This window comes from Apus apus, chromosome 4 (genome assembly GCF_020740795.1).
Source record: "Apus apus isolate bApuApu2 chromosome 4, bApuApu2.pri.cur, whole genome shotgun sequence".
NCBI lineage: Eukaryota > Metazoa > Chordata > Aves > Apodiformes > Apodidae > Apus > Apus apus.
This window is the reverse complement of record NC_067285.1, coordinates 26,418,935-26,440,508: the sequence shown is the minus strand read 5'-3', so window position 1 is coordinate 26,440,508 and position 21,574 is coordinate 26,418,935. Positions and strand designations below refer to the sequence as shown.

General features: G+C 38.4%; 1 protein-coding gene across 2 annotated transcripts in view; it reads right to left on the bottom strand.

The window, feature by feature from the left end:
- Positions 1 to 1,241: 1,241 nt before the first annotated feature.
- Positions 1,242 to 21,574, bottom strand: part of TSPAN14 (tetraspanin 14) — a 54,963-nt gene continuing 34,630 nt past the window's right edge. For both annotated transcript variants that reach the window (XM_051618420.1, XM_051618419.1), the window contains exons 3-9: positions 17,358 to 17,408; positions 12,661 to 12,807; positions 11,624 to 11,794; positions 9,621 to 9,746; positions 6,839 to 6,883; positions 6,199 to 6,318; positions 1,242 to 4,972 (exon numbers count right to left, since the gene is read on the bottom strand). In XM_051618420.1, the coding sequence (XP_051474380.1) occupies positions 4,901 to 4,972; positions 6,199 to 6,318; positions 6,839 to 6,883; positions 9,621 to 9,746; positions 11,624 to 11,794; positions 12,661 to 12,807; positions 17,358 to 17,408 (732 nt within the window). In that variant the 3' untranslated portion in view covers positions 1,242 to 4,900. The remainder of the gene's footprint in view (positions 4,973 to 6,198; positions 6,319 to 6,838; positions 6,884 to 9,620; positions 9,747 to 11,623; positions 11,795 to 12,660; positions 12,808 to 17,357; positions 17,409 to 21,574) is intronic.

Genomic DNA, 21,574 nt, shown 5'->3' with positions numbered 1-21,574 from the left:
GAAGAGCTATGGAACTATTACTTTTTTAGCCAGCAATAAAAATTAGTGAGAAAAAAAACCCAGGAAGTACTGACCTCTAAAAATTGTTATAAAGCAGGGCATATTTAAAAGTCAACAAGGACTCCTGTTCTCAAACAATTAGAGAATAACAGGCTTATGTCTGCAAACAAACATTGCAACTGTTCTTGCAAAAGCTTTCCCACCTGCAAAACTTGTTTACACTCTTTAGTCCTCAACACTTCTACCCCAAATATCACTTTTAAGAGTACCCTTGACAAAGGGAATTTCCTAAAACTACCTGAAACAAGTCACTTGGTGAGTAACACACAAGCAGGTTTTGAACACATAGTAAGAGAAATGAAAAAGAGGTGGTGAATCACAAGAAGTTTCCTCTAGCTTAAAGCACAGAGTGATATGAGCATCACACACATTTCCAATGTCTAAATGAGATACAGCTTCAGACAATCTTGACTTCAGAGTAAGATCCGGGGTTGTGTCTAAACCAGGCATTAGTAGGAGATATATCAGAATCTATTACAAATTCTGTATATACACACACCAAACAGCCACATTCAAGTTAAGTCACCTTTCTCAGAAATTATCCAGCCTTAATTTTCTAGAGTATCTAGTTCCAGAAATTGCATTATTCTAATATAGCCACTATCTATTGATTAAATGTTTCTCTGACCTTATTAAAACTAAAGTCAGGTGTTATTGCATTAAAGAGATGTTGAAGTGTTCAAAGAAATAGACACAAACCTACTCCCACAAGCCTCGTCTTCAAATCTAGAAGTTAGTTCCCTTCTTAACTCTTAAAAGTAGTTTCAGGAACATTGCTCAGACATGACAAACCAAACCATGGACTGGATAAATAACAATAGTGGTAACTGTGGATAATGTCAGCCAAAGCTCAAACAGCAGTCTTAATTAGCTTTTTGGGTGTTGAGCGATTTAGTAATTTCTCTACACCATTCTGCAGCTCTTCACTTGCTCACTGCTTTCCATTAACAGTGGAGAGAAAAGTGCCAGACTTAACTGTTATTCAGCAGCCCACACTGGAAAAAAAATAATCAACAATTAGCTTCAGCAAAATATACACACAAACACCAGCAGACCTTTACCATTTCCGTAGTTATGCAGAAATTGCAGTCTCCTTAGCCAGTCCAAACCTTAAAAAGGGAAATCCTAGTGACTGGCTCGAACAAATCAACAGACAAATCTTAGAAATCAGACTCCAGGAGTAAAAAAACATTAAATTTTATTTATATCAAATTAAGGGTTGAGGGAAAAAAAATATATGAAAGTCACCCAGAAAAACCATCTCAGAAGAAGAGACAAAACCTCTTCCACTGTCTAAATAATGCTTAAGCTGTATGATAACCTACAAGTGGTAGTGGGAAGGAAGAGGAAAGAATGAAGTGGGGAGACAAAAAACAAGGCAATTCCACATATAAGCCAATTGTCACATGAATCTCAACAGACTGGAGGTACAAGTCTATCCACATGGCACTGTATGAAGGTCACCAAAATAAAAGACCCCTGGAAAATAAAATATTCAGATTTTCAGGAGGAAACAGAAGCTCCTTTGGTCACTGCACTTTATTCAGTGCTTATATTCATCCTCCTCTTCACATACACAAAAATTGTCCATGTGCAGGTTATTAGTAGAAAAAAAAGGGCAGCTGCACTGTCAAACATACTGACAAATAAATACATTGCTTCACAGAAATAAGTTGTGCTCATTTCTGAGAAATAAGTGATCACACTGAAAAGTTTCTCTCAGTCTAGTTATTCAAGTCTGATCTCCCAGTTGACATCTTTATTGAAAACCTTGCTTCCATTGTAGCGTTGGTTGAATTGTTTCACATGCAGCCACCGAAATCTTACCATGAACAATTTATCAAACCTCTGTTTGTGAAATAGTTGAATTGCTTCTCCTTCAAGGCTTTAGAGGCAAACTCACACCCAATTGATTTTGATGACAAGACTTTTTTAAACCATAACCTAAATCTTTGGCTATGAAGTCACTGCAGGTCCACAGAGAAGGTGCTAAATATAACAAGGTAGTAAGTGGTAAGAAAGTAATCCCATTCCAAGTCTGAAATTACACTAGCCACATGTACCACCAATGGGGCTGCACTTCAAAAGCCTAGAGCCCCAAGGTTTCAAAATTGATACTAAGGGCAGAGAAGTTTATTCACAATGGAAACAAATCCATCCATGAATTTAAAAAAAATCTCAAATAGGTTGAAGTGGCTCTCTTGAATTCAGTTTCACTGAAGCATGGATACAAAACTGGTGGTAGAATGGCTAAAGCCAGTAAGAACCAACTGTGGAAAGACATTTCAGTTCTGTTTCGCGGTACTTCAAAAATAAACTAAGCAGTCATTCGTCTACAGGCAACTTGGTGAGGTTTGCAGACACTGGAATCGTCATCTGTGGCACCAGTTCTTGTTGGCAGCTAATTTCAGTGCATGAACTCCATAGATATCTTTGACACCATGATGATTTTTACCAGCTGCTGAAATAACTTCCCAATATCAGGATCGTTCTGTTTCAAGAAGTGGCAAAAGGAAACTTATTCCCTAGATGCAATTTTCAATGTAGCATTTTACAAATAAAGAAGTTAGAAATAAGAAGTTACAAATAGAAAGTTACAAATAGGAAACTTCCTTCTTCAATTATATATACATCGGATAATTACACATAATCTCAGTGTAAGTTGATTGATGAGGTGTTGTAGAGTTTCAAGCACCAGACTTTAAAGCAAAGGTTGCCGGACACTGCTTCGCTGCTTGCAAAGTAGCAGTAACAGCAGCAAATTTTTGGCTGCTCCTGATGGACTAGATTCAACAAGTAATACAGACCTCAAATTCAAGGCTCTACAGAAGAAATGCCTCTTAGTCAAGCCCTCAGTGATCTACTGGTATTGTTTCCTCATATATCAAAGTTAAAAAAAAAGTGCACTTCTAGCGATTTTACATTCTGGTTTTTCAAATGAGTAATATCAGCCTGTTCTCAGCCACTGTAAGGAAATCAGCCATCCTTAGACAAGCTTCCTTTTCCTGTTGTGTCTCAGTCTCTGCCCAGAAAAACAACTATGAAAGCTGAATTGAAGTACAGAGAAGTACAGCTTTGTCTGTGAAGTACTTCAGAGATAAAAAGTCAGAAGGATGTCTGGACAATTAATATAGACACAAAGACTCTTATTGTTCATCAGCTTTTGCCAGTGAAATGTTCGTTAATACATGCACAACAGAAAAAAGGACATTAGAGAGAGGTTTAAGAGTTTGGCTTCCTAAGAAAGTAACTTCAGAAATAAAAGTATTAAATCCTTCAGGCACACTACATGTAGTGAAATATCATTATAAAAATATATACTTTTCTAAAATTTACACTATGTTAGGCACTGTTAATAAACCTGCTCTCCCTGAAAAAACAGGTGTCACTGGAAGCAGTAAACAATGTTAGTTATATGGCCCACAGCAGAACTGACAGCTACGGCTACTTCCAGAAACTTTTCACTCACATGCCTCTATCTTAAAGCTAAAAATATTATGCCAAGGTCTTTTAGAGAAGACTGGAACTCTTACTGAACTACAGATCCATCTACTGAACCCCCAAGAAGGAAAAACAGGAAGAATAATTTAGTTTTTTTCTGATAAAAATAAGAAATAGACTTCAGGAGTTGTTCAGTTTGATGCAGAAAATTACTGTGAGCAAATAATTCTGCTTCATCATATCGTGAATGGCATTTGAACCATGTATCCAAATACAAGCAGAACAGATGATTGAATAGCTTTGCAGAAGATGAAAAAAAGTCAACAATTCCAGTCTTTCACTAAACGTGTATTTCCTCATTAAAAAACAGACTGCAGAGGGATTAATGCTGAACTTGAATGTTTTTGATCAGTCCTGGTATTAGCACTTAGGACCTGTGAAGATCAACATAGCAGTTGTGAGAGAAACTAGAGGAAAAGCAAAAATCATCAACAGATAGCATAGCATGCTTGCTGCCTACTGAGACAAACTGCATTTTGAAAATTCTGAAGACAGTACTTTAAAAAGTTATTACTAATCCATAACAAACCAAGCATTTTGGAAGAGTTTTTTCTTCTATAAATAAAGAATACGTACATTTTTTTCAGACAGGAAATAGCATCAGGGATTCACATCCCCTTGCCTGAAATGGGAATTTCTAACATATAATGCTATAGTCAGATTTTCACCTTCTTCAGAAAAGGCCTGAATTTTCAAAATGGCATGGGTTACTTAATCTCTCTGATGCTGAGCACAAGTTCTGATACATCTGTTATTCCCAGTGAAACAAATATCCCTACTTCTGCACAGCTGAAAATCAAAGAACTAGAGAATTTGTGACTGGCTTTTTTTTTTCAGTTTCCAATAATATGATTATTATGGTTGCTGGGTATCTTAAAAAAAAATAAAAATAATCATTGTATGAGTCTACTTGTAGAGATTAAAATTACTTCAAGACTCTGAAGAAGTCAGCACACCTTCAGAATAGATTACGTTTTGAGACAAGCAAGAGTTGAGAGTGAAACCAGAACAATCTTCATGGCAATCCTTCAAGGAAAGAGTTTACAGCAGTTTCATGTCTCCTTGCTACAACCTTTAAAATTTGTTCCGTCAATGTCTTGGGAAATTCCATTTCTTCCTCAGAGATCAATGCTGGTGCACCAAGTTGTTAGAAAAAAAGGTAGACAGGCATGTATTCAAAGATCTTTTTGTACCAGCTTCTAACAAAAAGCATGAGTGGAGTAAAATCCACATAAGGCTTTTAATAAAAGGAGATTCATGGTCTGTGCATCTCTTCCACCTTGGTGTTCACCCCAGGAACTGAAAAATATACTTTGGCAACATGTGTCTGCTTTCATATTCAGAAGGCATTACCTGCCTTTACAGCTTCAATATCAGAGATCAATGTCCTGGCTAGGAAAATCCCAAAAATCTAAAAAGAAAAAAACAACAAACCACTTGTGAGATGAAATGCTTGTAATGTACAAGTCTGCAAGATGTTTCTAAAAATTAAAGCCTATTACCATTAGTCATTATCACAAAATGGGAACCTACTTCTGGAGTGCAAGTACTCTTGTGACTAAACATAAGCATTCATAAAGCGCTTGCAGGTTCAGATAACATTTCGCAACCTTGACTATCTGTCAAAGCCTGCCTACTGCTAAAAAGCAATAATGGCAGCAGGCTTTTGCAGGAAATAAAACTCATGAGAAGATTATTTCATGTAACACTTCAGAAGCATTCAAAATAATAAGCTTCTAGATGCCCTAGAGCTGGAAGAAATTGACTTAGCCAAGTTTACTTGAGTCTTATAACACTTGCCTATTGCTAAAATTACAAGTCAAGCATTTTCATTCATTTCATACCTTTTGATAAACCAGTCCATTTTCTGATATTTTTTTAAAAATATATAATGCAGTTATCTGTATTAAAATGAAATTCTTGTCACAAACAGTAGTGAGCAAAGTCCCAGATTATTCTGAGACATTAAAATTGAAATTTTAACATTCAGTCAAGTTCTTGGGAAAAAGCTTCCTTAACAAAATGAAGATAATTTCTTAACTAAGCAGATTTCCTGTAACATTCTTATAAACACAACAAAAGACTGAGGTGAAGTTTTGGAAAGGCCAAAAGGTTGGTTTTAGAAGTAGGCAAGTTATGCCTAATTTTCAGTTCTACCATGATAGCTTAATGCACAAAAAAGATTCAGTTTGAAAACACAAGTGATTGAAAGTGGTTTCACAGAAACTCAAGATGTAAATGACAACATCAAATGATTGTCAGTCAATTCACTGTCAAAAGATTAGACTTCATTTCTTAAACTTTAGCTTCCTAATTGAAGGTCTTCTCAAGACAGCAGCTCTCAAAGCCATATAAAGCAATATCATAAGATGGGGATAAAATGTCAATATGTCAAGCAGAGGGCAGTATTGCCAAGGCTGAGAAAAGGTATTTTACCAGCACTCTATGCTCAACTATTGTGCATTAAATGGAAAATCTCCACATACCTGTAATTAGTTTTTGACATATTATTCTCATACAGAAAAAAATCCACTGTGTCAAAATGTTTACCCCTTTTCGTAACTATTTTTGCCTTCAACAAGTCTGTAACTGCAAACTTAAAACTTTTTTCAAAGTAGTGTAACAAAAACAACTAACCTGGAGCAGCGAGATAGCTATGAAGACACCTGCAACCATGTAGATATTTCTGGGTAACCAAGCTTCAAGAGCAAGAATACATCCTTTGACAAAAATCTGATCGTCCCATTCATTCTTGCTCTGAATGTAGAAAGGAAGAATAAGAATATTACTTTTCTACTGATGTTTATTTTAAGATTAGTCAATCACATGATACAGCTACACTAATAATCTGTCACTTACGCAGCAATGTTTTTAACCCCACAGAATATACATGTATACCTAGATTAGATAAGAGAATGCTGGACATTGATGCTAGTATCTTCCTGCAAATCCTGTTGTTGCAGTACTTTAGAATTAGCAGATCATAGAATTCAGAGTTAGAGACTATTAGAACTAATAACTGAAATGCAGATTTGAAACTCAAGTCCTACTCCTTCTTGAAACACAGCTTTCCCTATGCCTCTTCCATCACTTGTTTTATCCACCCTCGCACAGTACAAGCTTATTTTAAATAAAGAACAATCTCTACCACACTCTACTTGCGATGTAGTACAGTCAATTACTTCCCAGAATTTAAGCTGATGAATCTACCAGCAATTCCACTGTTTTGCCAATACAGGCACAGAACATGACAGACAGCGAGATCCCAGCACCTTACCTTCTTTCTGATATCATAGCCACACTGTGTATTCACAACCTTTTGCTGCAAAGCAAAAAAGATTTAAAATAAATCAATTTAATACTACTCACTTCTGTTCAAATGTTTTTGTCTTTTAGATTCACAAACAAATCAGGATTGTTACATTGTTTTAAGAAGCTTTTTTAGTAAAAAGGAGCAAAGCACTAGCTGAACATGAGAAAAGTAATTATAAAGCAAAGGCGTGTATTAGCAGAAAAACATCTCCCACCAGAAATCCAAGCTGCTTCTAACGCTCGGTTTTAAACTAGCAATGACTATTCATACATGAAGTGTAGTAACTGTACTGCCAGCACACAGGTAACACATCTGCATTTCCAAGATCGGTTTTATGTTACTATTTCACATAACACTTAAACACTGAGGTAACAACAGAAGTACCAGGCTGATCTATTTGCACCTGCAGTAGAGAAATATGCCTTACAGTTCCATTATTTCAAGTGGCATACAATTTGCTACCACAATCAGTTAAAACAAGTAACAGCTGCAAGCTACTAGAGCCCCCTCAATTGACAGTGCAAAATCTCACGCATAACCCGGCTCCAAGATATATCTAGTTTTGAAGACAAGACACTCCAGCTGCAAATGCCAAGTAGAAAGACCGTAAACACCTTCCAGATCAAAACATCTCACAATCCAATGACAGTTTCTCTCAAGATGCAGACAGTCCTTTCACGACATTTTCTCTGTATGAGACTTTTGAAAATGTACGTATTACAAAACTCATAATTTACACAATGCATAATGAGTTATATTGAAGCACAAGGAATAGAATCTCATATTAAAAAGATTAGAATATTTATGTCTCTTTAAACAAAGAATAAGCAACAGAAAGTTGCAGTGGATTAGTACTGCTCCAAATTAAAGTTCTAAATAATGACCAGGGAACCTGAACATTGACTACTTCCCTGACAAAGTCTTTCCTTGGCTGATTTCCAAGAGAATCAAAGCCTTAGCCATTGGCAGGCCACACTATCTGCTCCACGCAAGTTTTGCTGGACTGACTTTGAGCCATAACTATTCTCACTAATACTATGAAGCATTATACGTTAGTTCCCGTCTCTTCAGTTTGGCTTCCACTGAAAGGGTCGTATTTCATAGAATCCTAGGGGTTGGAAGGGACCTCGAAAGATCATCCAGTCCAACCCCCCTGCCAGAGCAGGGTCACCTAGAGTACATCACACAGGAACGCATCCAGGCGGGTTTTGAATGTCTCCAGCGAAGGAGACTCCACAGCCTCTCTGGGCAGCCTGTTCCAGTGCTCTGTCACTCTTACAGTAAAAAAATTTTTCCTGATATTCCTCTTAAACCTCCTATGCTCCAACTTGTATCCATTACTCCTTGTCCTATCACTGGTCTTCACTGAAAAAAGCTTAACTCCATCGTCTTGACACTCACCCTTTACATATTTGTAAACATTGATGAGGTCCCCCCTCAGTCTCCTTTTCTCCAAACTAAAGAGACCCAGCTCCCTCAGCCTTTCCTCATAAGGGAGATGTTCCACTCCCTTAATCATCCTTGTGGCTCTGCGCTGGACTCTTTCAAGCACTTCCCTGTCCTTCTTGAACTGAGGGGCCCAGAACTGGACACAATATTCCAGATGTGGCCTCACCAATGCAGAATAGAGGGGGAGGAGAACCTCTCTTGACCTACTAACCACACCCTTTCTAATACACCCCAGGATGCCATTGGCCTTCTTAGCCACAAGGGCACACTGCTGACTCATGGTCATCCTCCTGTCTACCATGACCCCCAGGTCCCTTTCACCTACACTGCTCTCCAGCAGGTCAGCCCCCAACCTGTACTGGTGCATGGCGTTTTTCTTCCCCAAATGCAAAACTCTACACTTGCTCTTGTTAAACTTCATCAGGTTTTTCCCCGCCCAAGTCTCCAGCCTGTCTAAGTCTCTCTGAATGGCAGCACAGCCTTCTGGTGTGTCAGCCACTCCTCCCAGCTTGGTGTCATCAGCAAACTTGCTGAGGGTACATTCTGTGCCCTCATCCAGGTCGTTGATGAAGATATTGAACAACACCGGTCCCAGTACCGACCCCTGAGGGACTCCGCTAGTCACAGGCCTCCAACTAGATTCTGCCCCATTGACTACAACTCTCTGACTTCTTCCTTTCAACCAGTTCTTGATCCACCTCACTGCCTGATCATCAAACCCATACTTGATCAACTTATCTACAAGGATCCTGAAGTTTAGCAAACAGATCTAACCAAGAAGCACCGAACTCTTCCCAAAAACAGAGAATTGACTCAAATGCTTTAAACTGAGTTTCGGAAAGAGCACTTTAATAGTTAGTAATAAACAATCAGCAAATAAAGAGTTACTCCTACTTGTCTGGCAGACGGCGGTGTAACACTCATTCTAACAGGGGCAAACACATTGCTTAGAAGGTGCTCCCAGGTCCTTACAAGGGAGATAACAGAGGCCAGGAATGCTACAAAACAATGTGTTGGGACTAAAACAGTATCAGACATGAACACTTGCAGACTCAGGCTATACAAAAATAGATTTAATTCCTTGTGACAATACGTTTTCAGGCATATTAGAGGTTGCCACATTTGGATTCTAAGACGGATGGAAAAGAAACACGAAAAGAGTTTGTCTGCGCAAGAGCAATTTTTGATAATTTAGAAGAATTTCTAAAGGCCCAGTCATCACATCTTATTCAGGAAATACTTCCTCTCCCAACTCTTCAACGACATCAGAGCAATACAAAGCCAGGAAACAACTTACAGCAGGATCAGGGATACAACAGGAAAAAGGAACGCCACACTTCTCACGACTTTTGCTTTCACTGCTGCAGTTGAAGTATATGTTAAAGTCCCAGTCATCTGGACCTTGGGCACCACAGCAATGGTTCTGCAATACAGAAACCAACACTTAGCATTTGTGCATATTTGAGAGACCATGTATCCACCGAAAAAACTCTCTGGAATAATATTTGTTCATCATCATCACCTTCTGTAAGGCTGTACAGAATCAATAGTAACATCAAAATAAAAAGTGAGTAATCAATACTGTGGTTTTATCAAGTCAAAACAATGCATTTGGAATACTGCTCCTGGAAATAGTCGTCAGCATGACAAGCAAAATAACAAAGATTATCACTTTACATATAACTGCTAGATGCAATCAGTATACATCTATAACTGGTGCAATACAAGTCAGTAAATGGATTCAGAAGTTATCGAGTTGTGACAGACAGATGTGAATAGACAGCTGAATTGTTTACACAGTTTTTGCAGGAACTGGGACTAAACAGATCAGAATAGAATGGCCAGAATAGAAAAAACTCCAAAAAAAACCAACAAAACACTAATACGTGTACCATGAAGAAAGCAAGAGAGGTTCATTTTTGTCTTTCTAGTCCCTTCTTCCTCACACATCTGCACCTTTGTAAAAAGCCATATAATCACTAAACAGGCTAATCTGCCTGAGTAAGGTACAGACTATGAGGTCACTTACAGGCCTGAAAATAACTTAATTAGCCAGAGCAAGAAGCTGCCTACAAAAAGCTCACTAGGTCCCAAGGCCTACACAAAACAGAGCAAGTCAGCCTAAGGAGCATGGTTCATTAGAAGATGAGCTTCAGCGAGGCATTTGAACATACTGCTGCACCTCGCTGCTCAAGCCTTGCCAATCTGCACTGCGCACTGCCCCTCCTTCCTCAGTACTTTCAGGTATGGATCAATGACAGGCTGATTCAGAGATTTTTCTGGTGTTTCCTTTTACAGGTTTATTAGCTTGTCAGTCTGGCTACTTAACTCCTTTTAGTCAGCTCAGCCTTTTATTTTCTTTGAAAAGTACTTAACTGGAGTTCAACTGTAAATCAGCTTAGCGTATTAGCCTGGTTGACTGCACTGAAACGAGATAAACAGAACGAGCAAGAACAGAGCAAACAAGGCTGAGACAATTACTGGCTTTCTCCATGGCCAGGACGAGCCTCACCTTACAAAAAGGTGTCCTTAATACTAAAAGCTAAAGCAAAACAGCACTGAAATCCATCCAGGCAGCTTAGTAAGAGGATGCTTCAATATCACAGAATCACAGAATCTTAGGGGTTGGAAGGGACCTTGAAAGATCATCCAGTCCAACCCCCCTGCCAGAGCAGGATCACCCAGAGCACATCACACAGGAACATGTCCAGGCGGGTTTGAATGTCTCCAGAGAAGGAGACTCCACAGCCTCTCTGGGCAGCCTGTTCCAGTGCTCTGTCACTCTGACAGTAGAGAAGCTTTTCCTGATGTTCACATGGAACCTCCTATGTTCCAGTTTGCATTCATTGCCCCAGTGCACACAAGAGTGAATGAACAGGATAGGTAAGCTACTGGTAATACACAGCTGATCAAACTGGTATCCCACAGTGCTGCCCAAAATAAAGAGTGCAGACTACCAGTTCCATTGTACAATATTTTTCAAGATAAAGAGGTTTAGAGGTTTCATGTTTACTTCTCACTTAAACCAGTGCAACACTGATCAGAACAGGGGTGCAAGTCTAGAAAGTCAAAAAGCTGCTTTGCAGAGTTTCTACATTCACAATTAGAACAGCACTATCTCAGAATAACTTGCCTCCCTGATGTTTTCAATGCAGAAAGAGCAAAACAACACATGTGCAAGATGACATCCGTAAGATGACTACTATTAGCCACAGAATATGATAGCTCTGCAACAAAAAGACTTCCAAACCGTCATATTCTCCTAGCATGCATGAAAGAAATGTCAGGATATGAACTTACAATTTTTTGCAGAGAATCAATGAGGTTCTGGAGGTCAATATCGTCTCGGTAGGATTTAATATTATTCTCAAAGAATTCCTTGACCCTGTCCCTCACCCAGTCCTGGAAAAGGAAAGCCAGAACTGCCACTGCCAGCTCCAGCAGAAATATAAACACAATGGCTCCACAGAACTGGAAAAAGAAAAAAAGAAAAAACAAGTCCCAAATTAAAAAATACCCATTTATTTTGAATGCGTCCCTACTCCAAGTCCACCAGAAACAGACACAGAGAATAGGTTAAAATTCTCAGTACAGATACTGTGATAACACAGCCCATTCAAAGAGAACACGACATAAAGAAACACCCAAGAGGCAGTTATCTTCTTATTTTGGTCACCTGAATTAGTCAGTAATATGAGCACCATACCACAGTCATTTTGCACAGCAGTGAAAATATTAGTAAATGAGAATCTGCAAAACACAGGGCTAAAGTAGTCTTGACATTACCTCTTGAATGGTTTCCAACTTTATTTTTTTTCCTCCAGCTTAAGTGTTTTCACATCCAAAGCAAAGAAACAGCCTCAGTATAAAATCAACCATCCTAGATTTCACATCATTCACCGAAATCCCCAAGTTTTGTCCACCAACCATTTAGAAGAAAATTTTTAAGTTTTTAAGGGATTCTGTCCACCCTAAGCGACTATAACACCTCTCAGTAACTCCTAACTCACTGAATACATTCCAGCACATCCTGTCTTGTTATATTATATACACGTTATATTCTGATACCCGTACCTTAACGTCACTGTATAGTGGTTTATACCAAAATTATTGAAAAGGTGAAGGAATGTTCTTCAAAAAGGGGGAAATACACATAGGTTTGAACCTACACTGCTTTTAATATCATTACTCAGAGGCTCATCAGGAGCAAGACTGTCATATACATTGTTACAAACTGAATTCTAGAAAATAATTATCTGGGTTTGCTACTAGCTCTTCACCCATCATTCCCAGTTTTCACACACCTGATAATCCAGTTATATAATGACGCTACTTACAAATTTCAGAAGGCAGATGTTTTCTCTTAGTGCTCCTACACAACCTGCAAATCCCAAAGTAAACATCACTATTCCCACCATTAAGACAAGCACCACTGGATCCAGACCATGAAGACCAGTCACCTTTGTCAGATCAGACAATACACCCTGCAAGAGAAAAACAGGCTCAAGAAAAGGGACACCACTATAAGGATATTTTTCATTCCACATTCCTTTTTGAAGTCCATGACTTCCACATGATTCCAAATGAACTGGTAGCAAACCCTTGAGCTTGGCAACATCAACCCACACAGAAAAGTCATGGTGTAAAATGGTTATTGATGATACCAATTTCCTTCACCCTAGCAGAGGAAGTATTAGTGCAAAGTTATAGCTATTAATTCTTTTAATAAGTAAACCTAGTGCAGTCAGCTTCTCAGATTACATTCTCCTAGATGTATTTGCCAAACAAGCTTCCACAAGATGGTGCCAAAAGCTCAATATCCTCACTGAATATTAATTTTGTTTCAAGGCAAAAAAACTAATACCTTACATTAACTTGAAATATATCAATCAGAAGGGCATTTCCTATTTCAAAGTCTCTAAAAAACTTAGAGAAAATAATTTTTCCAATCCCATTATTTAGGTGAGAGAAAGTGAGAAATATTCTAACTAGAAAGCAGGTTATGGGTGACATTTTAAGGGAGTGGAACAAAACGTTTTGGTTTTCAAGGGAAAACCTGCAATTTGCCTAATTTAGAAACAATATAATAAATTTTTTGTTAATCATCCAGAGACACCATGTATCTTGATAATCACAGAATCACAATAACCTTACTTACTAAGCCTGTCTACCCAGATCTTAGGACAGAATTTCTAAGTCTGTGTTAAAGTAATGCTAACATAGTGAAGTCCCTACCTCTAGATAAGGTTTCAAGGAAACTTTAGTTTTTATACCAGCTACCACCAACATTCCATCAAATACATACAGAATAACATAATAGTTTGGTTTGGAAGGGGCATTAACAATCAACTAGTTCCAACCCCCCTGCATGGGCAAGGACACCTACACTAGGGGTTTAGGACAACCCTCTACCACCAGCTCTCCACAGGACAGCTCTTCACCACCAAACTGAGCAGATTGGCAGGTGACACGGGACTGTGCTGGTGTCCTGTTGCATAGATGTCCCTTCCTGCCCACTAGACCAGGTTGTCTGATCTGGCCTTAACAGGTCCAGGGACAAGACTATTTACAGGGATGATAAAATACAGGCTTCTCAAGTAATACGCATGAACAAAACACAACATGCAGAAAACAGATGGGACAAACAACAGAAACTCTTAAATTTAGCAAGAACAATTTGTAGGGACATCCAGGCAGCCTTCCAACAGTATGAGTGCTTATTATACACTTATCAGCACTATACATCTTCAATAACGACATACCCCTTAAAACAGTGAAATAACAAAAATCAACACAGTACAATACTCCATAATTACATGTTTACTATCTTCTGTTTTCTCTTTATGAAGTATATTCTCAGGCTAACTACATTTAGTGCACGAGAAAGATATCAGAGAGACTTGTAAAGTCATTCAGATAAGAGTCTAGTTCTGTCAAGTGAACGTAGATTTTAATCTTGCTACTCAGGTATTTGTGCTAGAGTTCAGTGCAAATAAAATACACCCTAAGAGAATACCTTGGAAAAAACCCCGTATCACTTTGTATTTAAGAGCCTACTTAACAAAAATAGTGTCTTCAAAACACAGCATTAGAAAAAAATTCATGTGGAGAAACTTCATCAGCTTATTGAAAAGACAGCAATAAACAGTACTGTAGTGATACGCAGCAGTTAAACTTCTATCGTGTTCTGTAACAGATCTCGTTAAGAGTTGTTAATCCAGCAACAGCAAGACAACCAAACTGCTTTTATCAAAACTGATTGAAAGGATGGAAAGAAAAAAATAAATAATTGAACTGTAGAATTTGGAATTGCCTTGCAATAGCTGGTAACTAACAATTGAAATAGCCTATTAAAAAGTAGACATGGTTTATACATTTCTCAGCGTTCAGAAAGCCTTGGGAAACGGACTTTTCTAGGTAAGTGTTACCAGTAACACACTTCCATTCTTACTAAGACCTCACATCTAACTATCAAATGGCGTACAGCATTAATCATGAAAGTCCCATCTAATCATGCTTTGGCTCAGACCCCACAATCAAGAAACACATACCAAGACTAGCTGGGCTAATTAAATGTCTTTGTAGTACCAATGCATGATGAAACTGAACACTTATTTCCAGTCACCTCCTTCACACACTCAAACAAACATTTTTCCAGACAATCTCACTCACCTTCTTCCCACTCTCAAGCTTCTTTTCAGACAACCTTACTTGCTGCTCAAGCAACATCTTTTGGAATAAAACTTTCTCTGATCAAAGAATGTTAGGAAGAAAAGTTGGCAGGAGCTGGGCTCTATTATTCTAACTCAGATGTTGCTGATTCACAGCAGTTTCTGCATCTAAGTATTTGATGTTTACAGCATTATCTTTTGAAAAGAGGATTGTGGGTTGTTTGGGGTTTTTTTGCCTAACAAAAGATGTTAAGTGAAAAATCCTGGAAGAAGGAAGTAAACAAGCAAATTAATTCAGAGGACTATCTCCTTTCATCTTACCCTTCTCTCTAAGAATGGTTCTGCCTGTGCCACCTGCAGGATGGTAAAAGCTCTTTGAACAGTCTGCCCATTACAAGAGCACCTAGATTTCCTACAGGGACACAGAAATCAAATCTGATACCTGAAGTTGGTGTTAAAAATTCAAGAGTAAAACACAGCCTTCAAGTCTTCCTTTCAGTCACTCAGAACGGTGAATTAGGAGTTCAACTTAACATGCTTTACTTGTTTTCCACTTTCTTTTAATATTCACCAACATTATGCCACCATCTCAACTGAAGTGTGTTGGCAACAGAAGGCAAATATGGATTTCCTTTAAAAAACAATCTCTAATACAAGCCCATTAACAAATGCCAAACCAGCTATTGTTTTGAGATACACTAGTATGGAAACTACAAAATACATCTAACACATAGTTTATTTCTTGTAACCAAGTTCCATACACTGGAAGTTCATTGTCACAGTATCACACTGCCACAGATTATAATACAAGTTACATGCAAATAGCCTAAGACAGTTCACATACCCCTGTGTACAAGCACAAAGATCAGCAGCCTAAAGACTAAGTACACTTAGTCATAGAGTAAGTTAAGGTGGAAAAGATCTCCCATTTATTGTTTTATCTGTAAACAGACAGATCCATACAGACACCATGGCAGAGAAGTGGCACTAGTATGAAAGACTGTCCACACAGCACAAAACAACAGACATAAAAAATTATGTATAGATTTCTTGAGCTATTTAGAAAATGGAAAATCTTTGAAGCACTTATTTGCAAAATAGAACAGAGAACAGAAATAGTTAAGGCAAAAATTAGGAAATAAAGACAGAGTCTGTCTTTCCCTTTCAGTAATTTCAGTGTACCATAAAGTCTATGTGGCAACTGGAGGCAGTTGCAAATGAGTAATTTCCAACCAAACAGATCCTATGTGCTTCTTCACAGAACAGAAGATAATGTCTGAGCATGAGAGAACACAAATTCAAAACAAGTTTAACACCCTCCCTAAAGGGTTGGAAAGAAAATCCTTTCATAACAATAGGAGGTAAATGGATTTCTGCGTGGAGACAGGCTGCTTACTATATATCAATGCTATCACTAATCTAGTTGTGAGAAAGTGTACATGCATGTAGGGAGTGAGAAGACAGAATAAATACCTCAGTGTTAAGATCATGGTAAAACTTTTTCACTTCCAAAAAGTGATGGAATCCCAGAACTCTATGTGGGTAGCTGCTGCATATAAGCACTATGATTAAGGATAAAACATGCCTACTCAGCAGCACAACCAAATAGTGAGGGCACCTGCCCTTCACTGTTAATTAAGATAGAGATCAGCAAATCTGCTAGTAATTGTCATTTTTTCCTACTGCTTGCAGCCATATTAAAGCCATGCTTTCATGTTGGTAACAAGAGGGTAAACCATTCACTTCCACAGCTATACCTTCTGTTCTGTTGCAACAGGACAATTCCATAGACTGATGCCCACTAAGACTTCCTCTGACTGAGGAAGCTATTCAGCTGAAAGAAACCTTTGCCAAAAATGAGAGTATTCCCCAATTTTCTTCTTCTACATGGAGACACAATCACTTAAGAACTTAAGAGAAAAGCAGAAGAGATGACCTGAAGAGTGGCATACTTCAGAAAGACTCTCAAATACTTTTTTTTTTTTATATATAAAAAGAGAGATCTTTTACATTCCTTCCAAATGCTGCTTTTTTTAAATAGAGGTGGCTAGACAAGTGCATTTTCAAAAACATGTTTGCAAAAGACAACCATGTTTGTGAGGACTATTCATTAAATTTAAACTCTCCCCAGAATCCTGCTCTTACAAGTTTATAAAAAAGGTCTAAACACCAAGGGCTACAGCTTAACACCTGATCACAGACAAGAATGGAACGCCAACTAAATTCCCTTTAGATCATTTGAATAGTCCTGAGCTCAGATGCTACATTTAACCTTTGCTGCTTTTCCTGAGAAAGTAGTTTTACTGGGGAAGGGGTCAGGATAGTGCAGCCACAAAACAAAGACCAGTCACTTCTACACTTACCTTTTCACTCCATGCCCACAGACCAGCTGCAAGAAAGGCCACCCCAGCTAGCTAAAACAAAAACAAAACAAAAAAATTAGATACAGAATTCAATTATTCTAAAACACTTAGCCAGTAGTACTGTTGCTCAAGTAAAATAAATACTGCCTTTAGGATCAGACAATAGCAGTTTGACATTCCTTCCCATGAGTCAATCTCATGCAAAAAGGAATTAAAGTGCTTTTATTCCACAGCATTCTTGTATCTTATAAACTACTTTAGAGCATTTCAATTATGTTATTCGTGATTACTCAAGAAGCACGCAGTACTAAATTAACTATTCGACATAGTAGCATGCAAGTGGGAGTTATCCTTGTCCTAGTGACTTGTTCTAAACCTACTGCCTGCACACTAATGAAAATTTCAGAATATTTAGTGCATTTTGAATTTATTCCCTATTTAGTCATTGTATAGTACCACCCCCAGACAGTAGCCAAGCTTGGCTCTTCGTAACTTCTCAGTGAGGAGGCCCATTACATTAGCCTCTTCTCTAATTAGATACACTTTGTCTTCTGAAAACTTACCTTGCTTAAGCTCTTTTGAATTAAGCTGAAGTAATGGTCCATCCACTTTCAATAAGCAACAAATCTAACTGACAACATGCAAACCCTACACCAAATTCCTATGTGTGTATAATAAATACTCCTAATTACATCAATCCACACGAAGCAGAAGTTTCTTGTTCTAGTCATTTATTCCCATTCTCCATTCTCAGGCAGTTTGTCTTTAATATCCAATTTCAATAATCAGGTTAAAATGACCTCTCTACAAACTGAGGGCAGCTCCCCATAATTACTTAAAATTACATTCTACCCTGCAATGTTCATACACCCTTAAAAGACACTGAGGTGCTGGAGCACGTCCAGAGAAGAGCAGCAAAGCTGCTGAAGCATCTGGAAAACAAATCCTATAAAGAGCAAAGGAGGGAACTGTGGTTGTTTAGTCTGGAGAACAGGAGGCTGAGGGGAGACCTTATCGCTCTCTCTACAGTTACCTGAAAGGAGATGGTAGCAAGGTGGAGGTTGGTCTCTTCTCCCAAGTAACAAGTGATAGGACAAGAGGAAACAGCCTCAAGTTGCACCAGGGGAGGTGTAGACTGGATATTAGAAATAATTCCTTCACTAAAAGGGTTGTCAAGCACTGTAACAAGTTGCACTGGAGGTATTTAAAAGACATGTAGATATGGTGCTTTAGGGCCATATGAAGGACTGAGGTTGCTCCCCACCCCTGAGCCTTACACACATTGACAAGTAAAACCCAGTAACAAAAAACACTTTGAAAAAGGTGTTTCCCCTATGAAATGCAGCACGTCCCATAAATTAAACCAGTATCACAGGAAATTCCCCATAAGCATAGGCTAGAAAGAAAAACACGACTCTCTTACAGTCACACAAGAAAATATATGTGTAGATTTTAAGTACTGATGGGTCCACTGCCTCCTGACCCTAAACTGCACTCAGGACAAATGAAGTTTGCTCTGCTGAAGGGAGTGGGAGAAAGGAAAGTCAAAAAAGGTTACAAGTGTCATTCATACCATTCCCTAAAAGTTACTCAAATTATGTGAAGCTTTGTCCAGGCATGAAGTGTTAGGTCATGTTTTATGGCTTAAGCACACAGGTTAACAAACCAAATCAACTACTAACACATGAACAGAGTTACAACTGGGCAATTTCCAGATGTTGCTTAATAATCAACAGCACAACAACTACTAATCTCAGACTCTGAACAAGCTGAGAAAATTTAAAGTGGTGATTTGGATCAAAGGACAACTTTAAAAATACTATTAAAAACCAAATGGATATGAACAGAATACTAACCCGGATTACCCCTACAGCTTAACGCTGTGATTTTCAGATGAAGAAGCAAAATAGTAAAAAAAAAAGATTAAAAAAAAATCAAACTGGTTTGTCATTACGCTACACGCTGCATGCAATTGATGCATCCTTCACCTTTTCTCATTCCAAAAGCTCTAGGACTGCTGGGAGAGAGGTGAAGACAGCTGGTGTAATTTCCAATTATCAGAGTAAGTAACACAGCAGACAGAACTAGATCTTTGGAAACTTCTTCTGAATAAATGAGGAAAAAAAGAATTGGGAAGACAAGTATCTTGCACACTTCGTATACAAACTAGTTTGTGTAACATTAATACAGTGCTATTAAATACACAAATAGGGTGTCCTCTTCAGACAGGCTGCCTTTCATGATAATTACCACTTAAATTAAATTGCAATAGAGTCTTGATTAACTAGATTTTCCACTAGCATGCTTCATCCTCACCTCTGAATACAAACTTTGCTCTCTATATAAAGTGTTCAGTTTCACAAAACTACACTATTTTTGCAAAGCTACTTCCATGAACAGCTACGCAAACTATCTGCAAGTGAAACAGTTTAACAGCAGAAAAATAAGTTTAGTGTCATAGAATCAACGTGGTTAAATCCAAAACGTAATTCAGCTAAGACAAAAGTGATTCATAATTCTCACTAGAAGCAGCCAAGCCACATGCATTAGGTTTCTTCAGCATAAAAAACCATAACAGTGGAGTATGATGTACTTGCAGAAAAAACAAAGCCATCAGCTACTACATTTACGGGCACAATTACCACGACAACTAATTTGCAAGGAAGTAAAATCATAGTTATCAAACCTAATGAGATTTATTTGCTTTAAATTCCACTTGCCAGATAAAGTATCTACTTGAAAACTATTGTAAAACCATGGTGATAAAACTACCTCAGAAGTTGGCATGATTGAGTATATCCAATACAGAGTTTTACAGCACATTAGCATCAGGAAAAGAGCCTCCTCTTTAACACTCTAGCAAAGAGGTATTCAAGTGACTGCTATGAGGCAGACCAGGGATCTGCCTAAATTCAAAAAGTTTTCACTTTTATCAGCTCTCTGAATTACTGGGCCATGCAAACGGGAGGACAGCTGAGAAGTAGCAGTGCTAAGCAAAAGTGTTCCCAGGCTGAGGTTGTCTCTGTTTCAATTGAGACATTTTGAAATCTGTCTTTCACCAGAATCGGGACGACACGCAAGCAAGAACAAACTGGACGACCCAACTTGCTTCTACGCTGAAGAGTCATTTAATCCATATCCTGCATGAAAGGTTAGATGGAAACATACACAAAGCAGCTCAACTGTACCCCTCTGAACAGGAAACTAAAACTAGTAACTAGCACTAGGTCATTTCCTGCTTTACAACTTATAAATACACATTATTAACATATTGCATAGAGCTGTAAGCTGTGCTCAGTAGACATGCAATACTGACATCAACTCCCAGACACCATGCACAAGAACACCTAGCTTAAGAATTATCCACTCCCAGCCACACTTGGAATTACTTTGACTATGCTACTGGAATCACTCTGCTAACCAATAAAACAAGTTTAATTTGTTTCTCAATTCCTGGTTGCAACTAAACATAATTCTTGCAAGACAATCCTTGCACACCAACTGATTTTGGGTCAGCCTCCCTCACAGTCCAATTAGAAGCAATGCGAATGCATTCTTACTGTACTCAGTTTTTGTAAGCACAAGATATTACTGCTACAGCAAACACTTCTTTTATCCCCTGGAAAAATCCTATTTTACATTGTAGCTCCACCCATGGTGGAGTAATCAGCAGCCTACAGCCCTTCCTTCCTACCCTTGTCTCTTCCCAGACTTTTCCTCTCTGGGTCAGGAAACCACCTGGTGGTGGAATGTTTCTTCTTCTTGGCACAGCATTGCCATTTTAGATGTTCCTGAAAAACAACATATGGTGCAAAAGCCAAAAAGAATTTTATGCACGCTTCAGTCTCGCCTTACTTCTCAAATATTACCTCTGAATTCTTTTCCAGAGCTTAAGAGAATGTCTGCACTTAATTCATCAGCATGTTCAGTGCAAAAATGTCATGTCTCCTACAGCGTGAGTGAAAAGTTGATGTTTTTTTTTTCTCCAAAAACCATTAAGAGCCACACCCAAAGCTACAGAGCATTAGACGATAAACCAAGATGACAGCACCTAAAAGCTACTTACCCTTTCCTCTCACTTCATCTGAGAGACACTGAGCTCACTCAACCTCAAATGCTTTGGCAGAGCACATATGTAATCCTTTACTTCACTGAAATAGCCATGTCCTGGCTGAGGTGCCATTCTTGGACTACCCCAAAAAATCCTTCAGGTACAG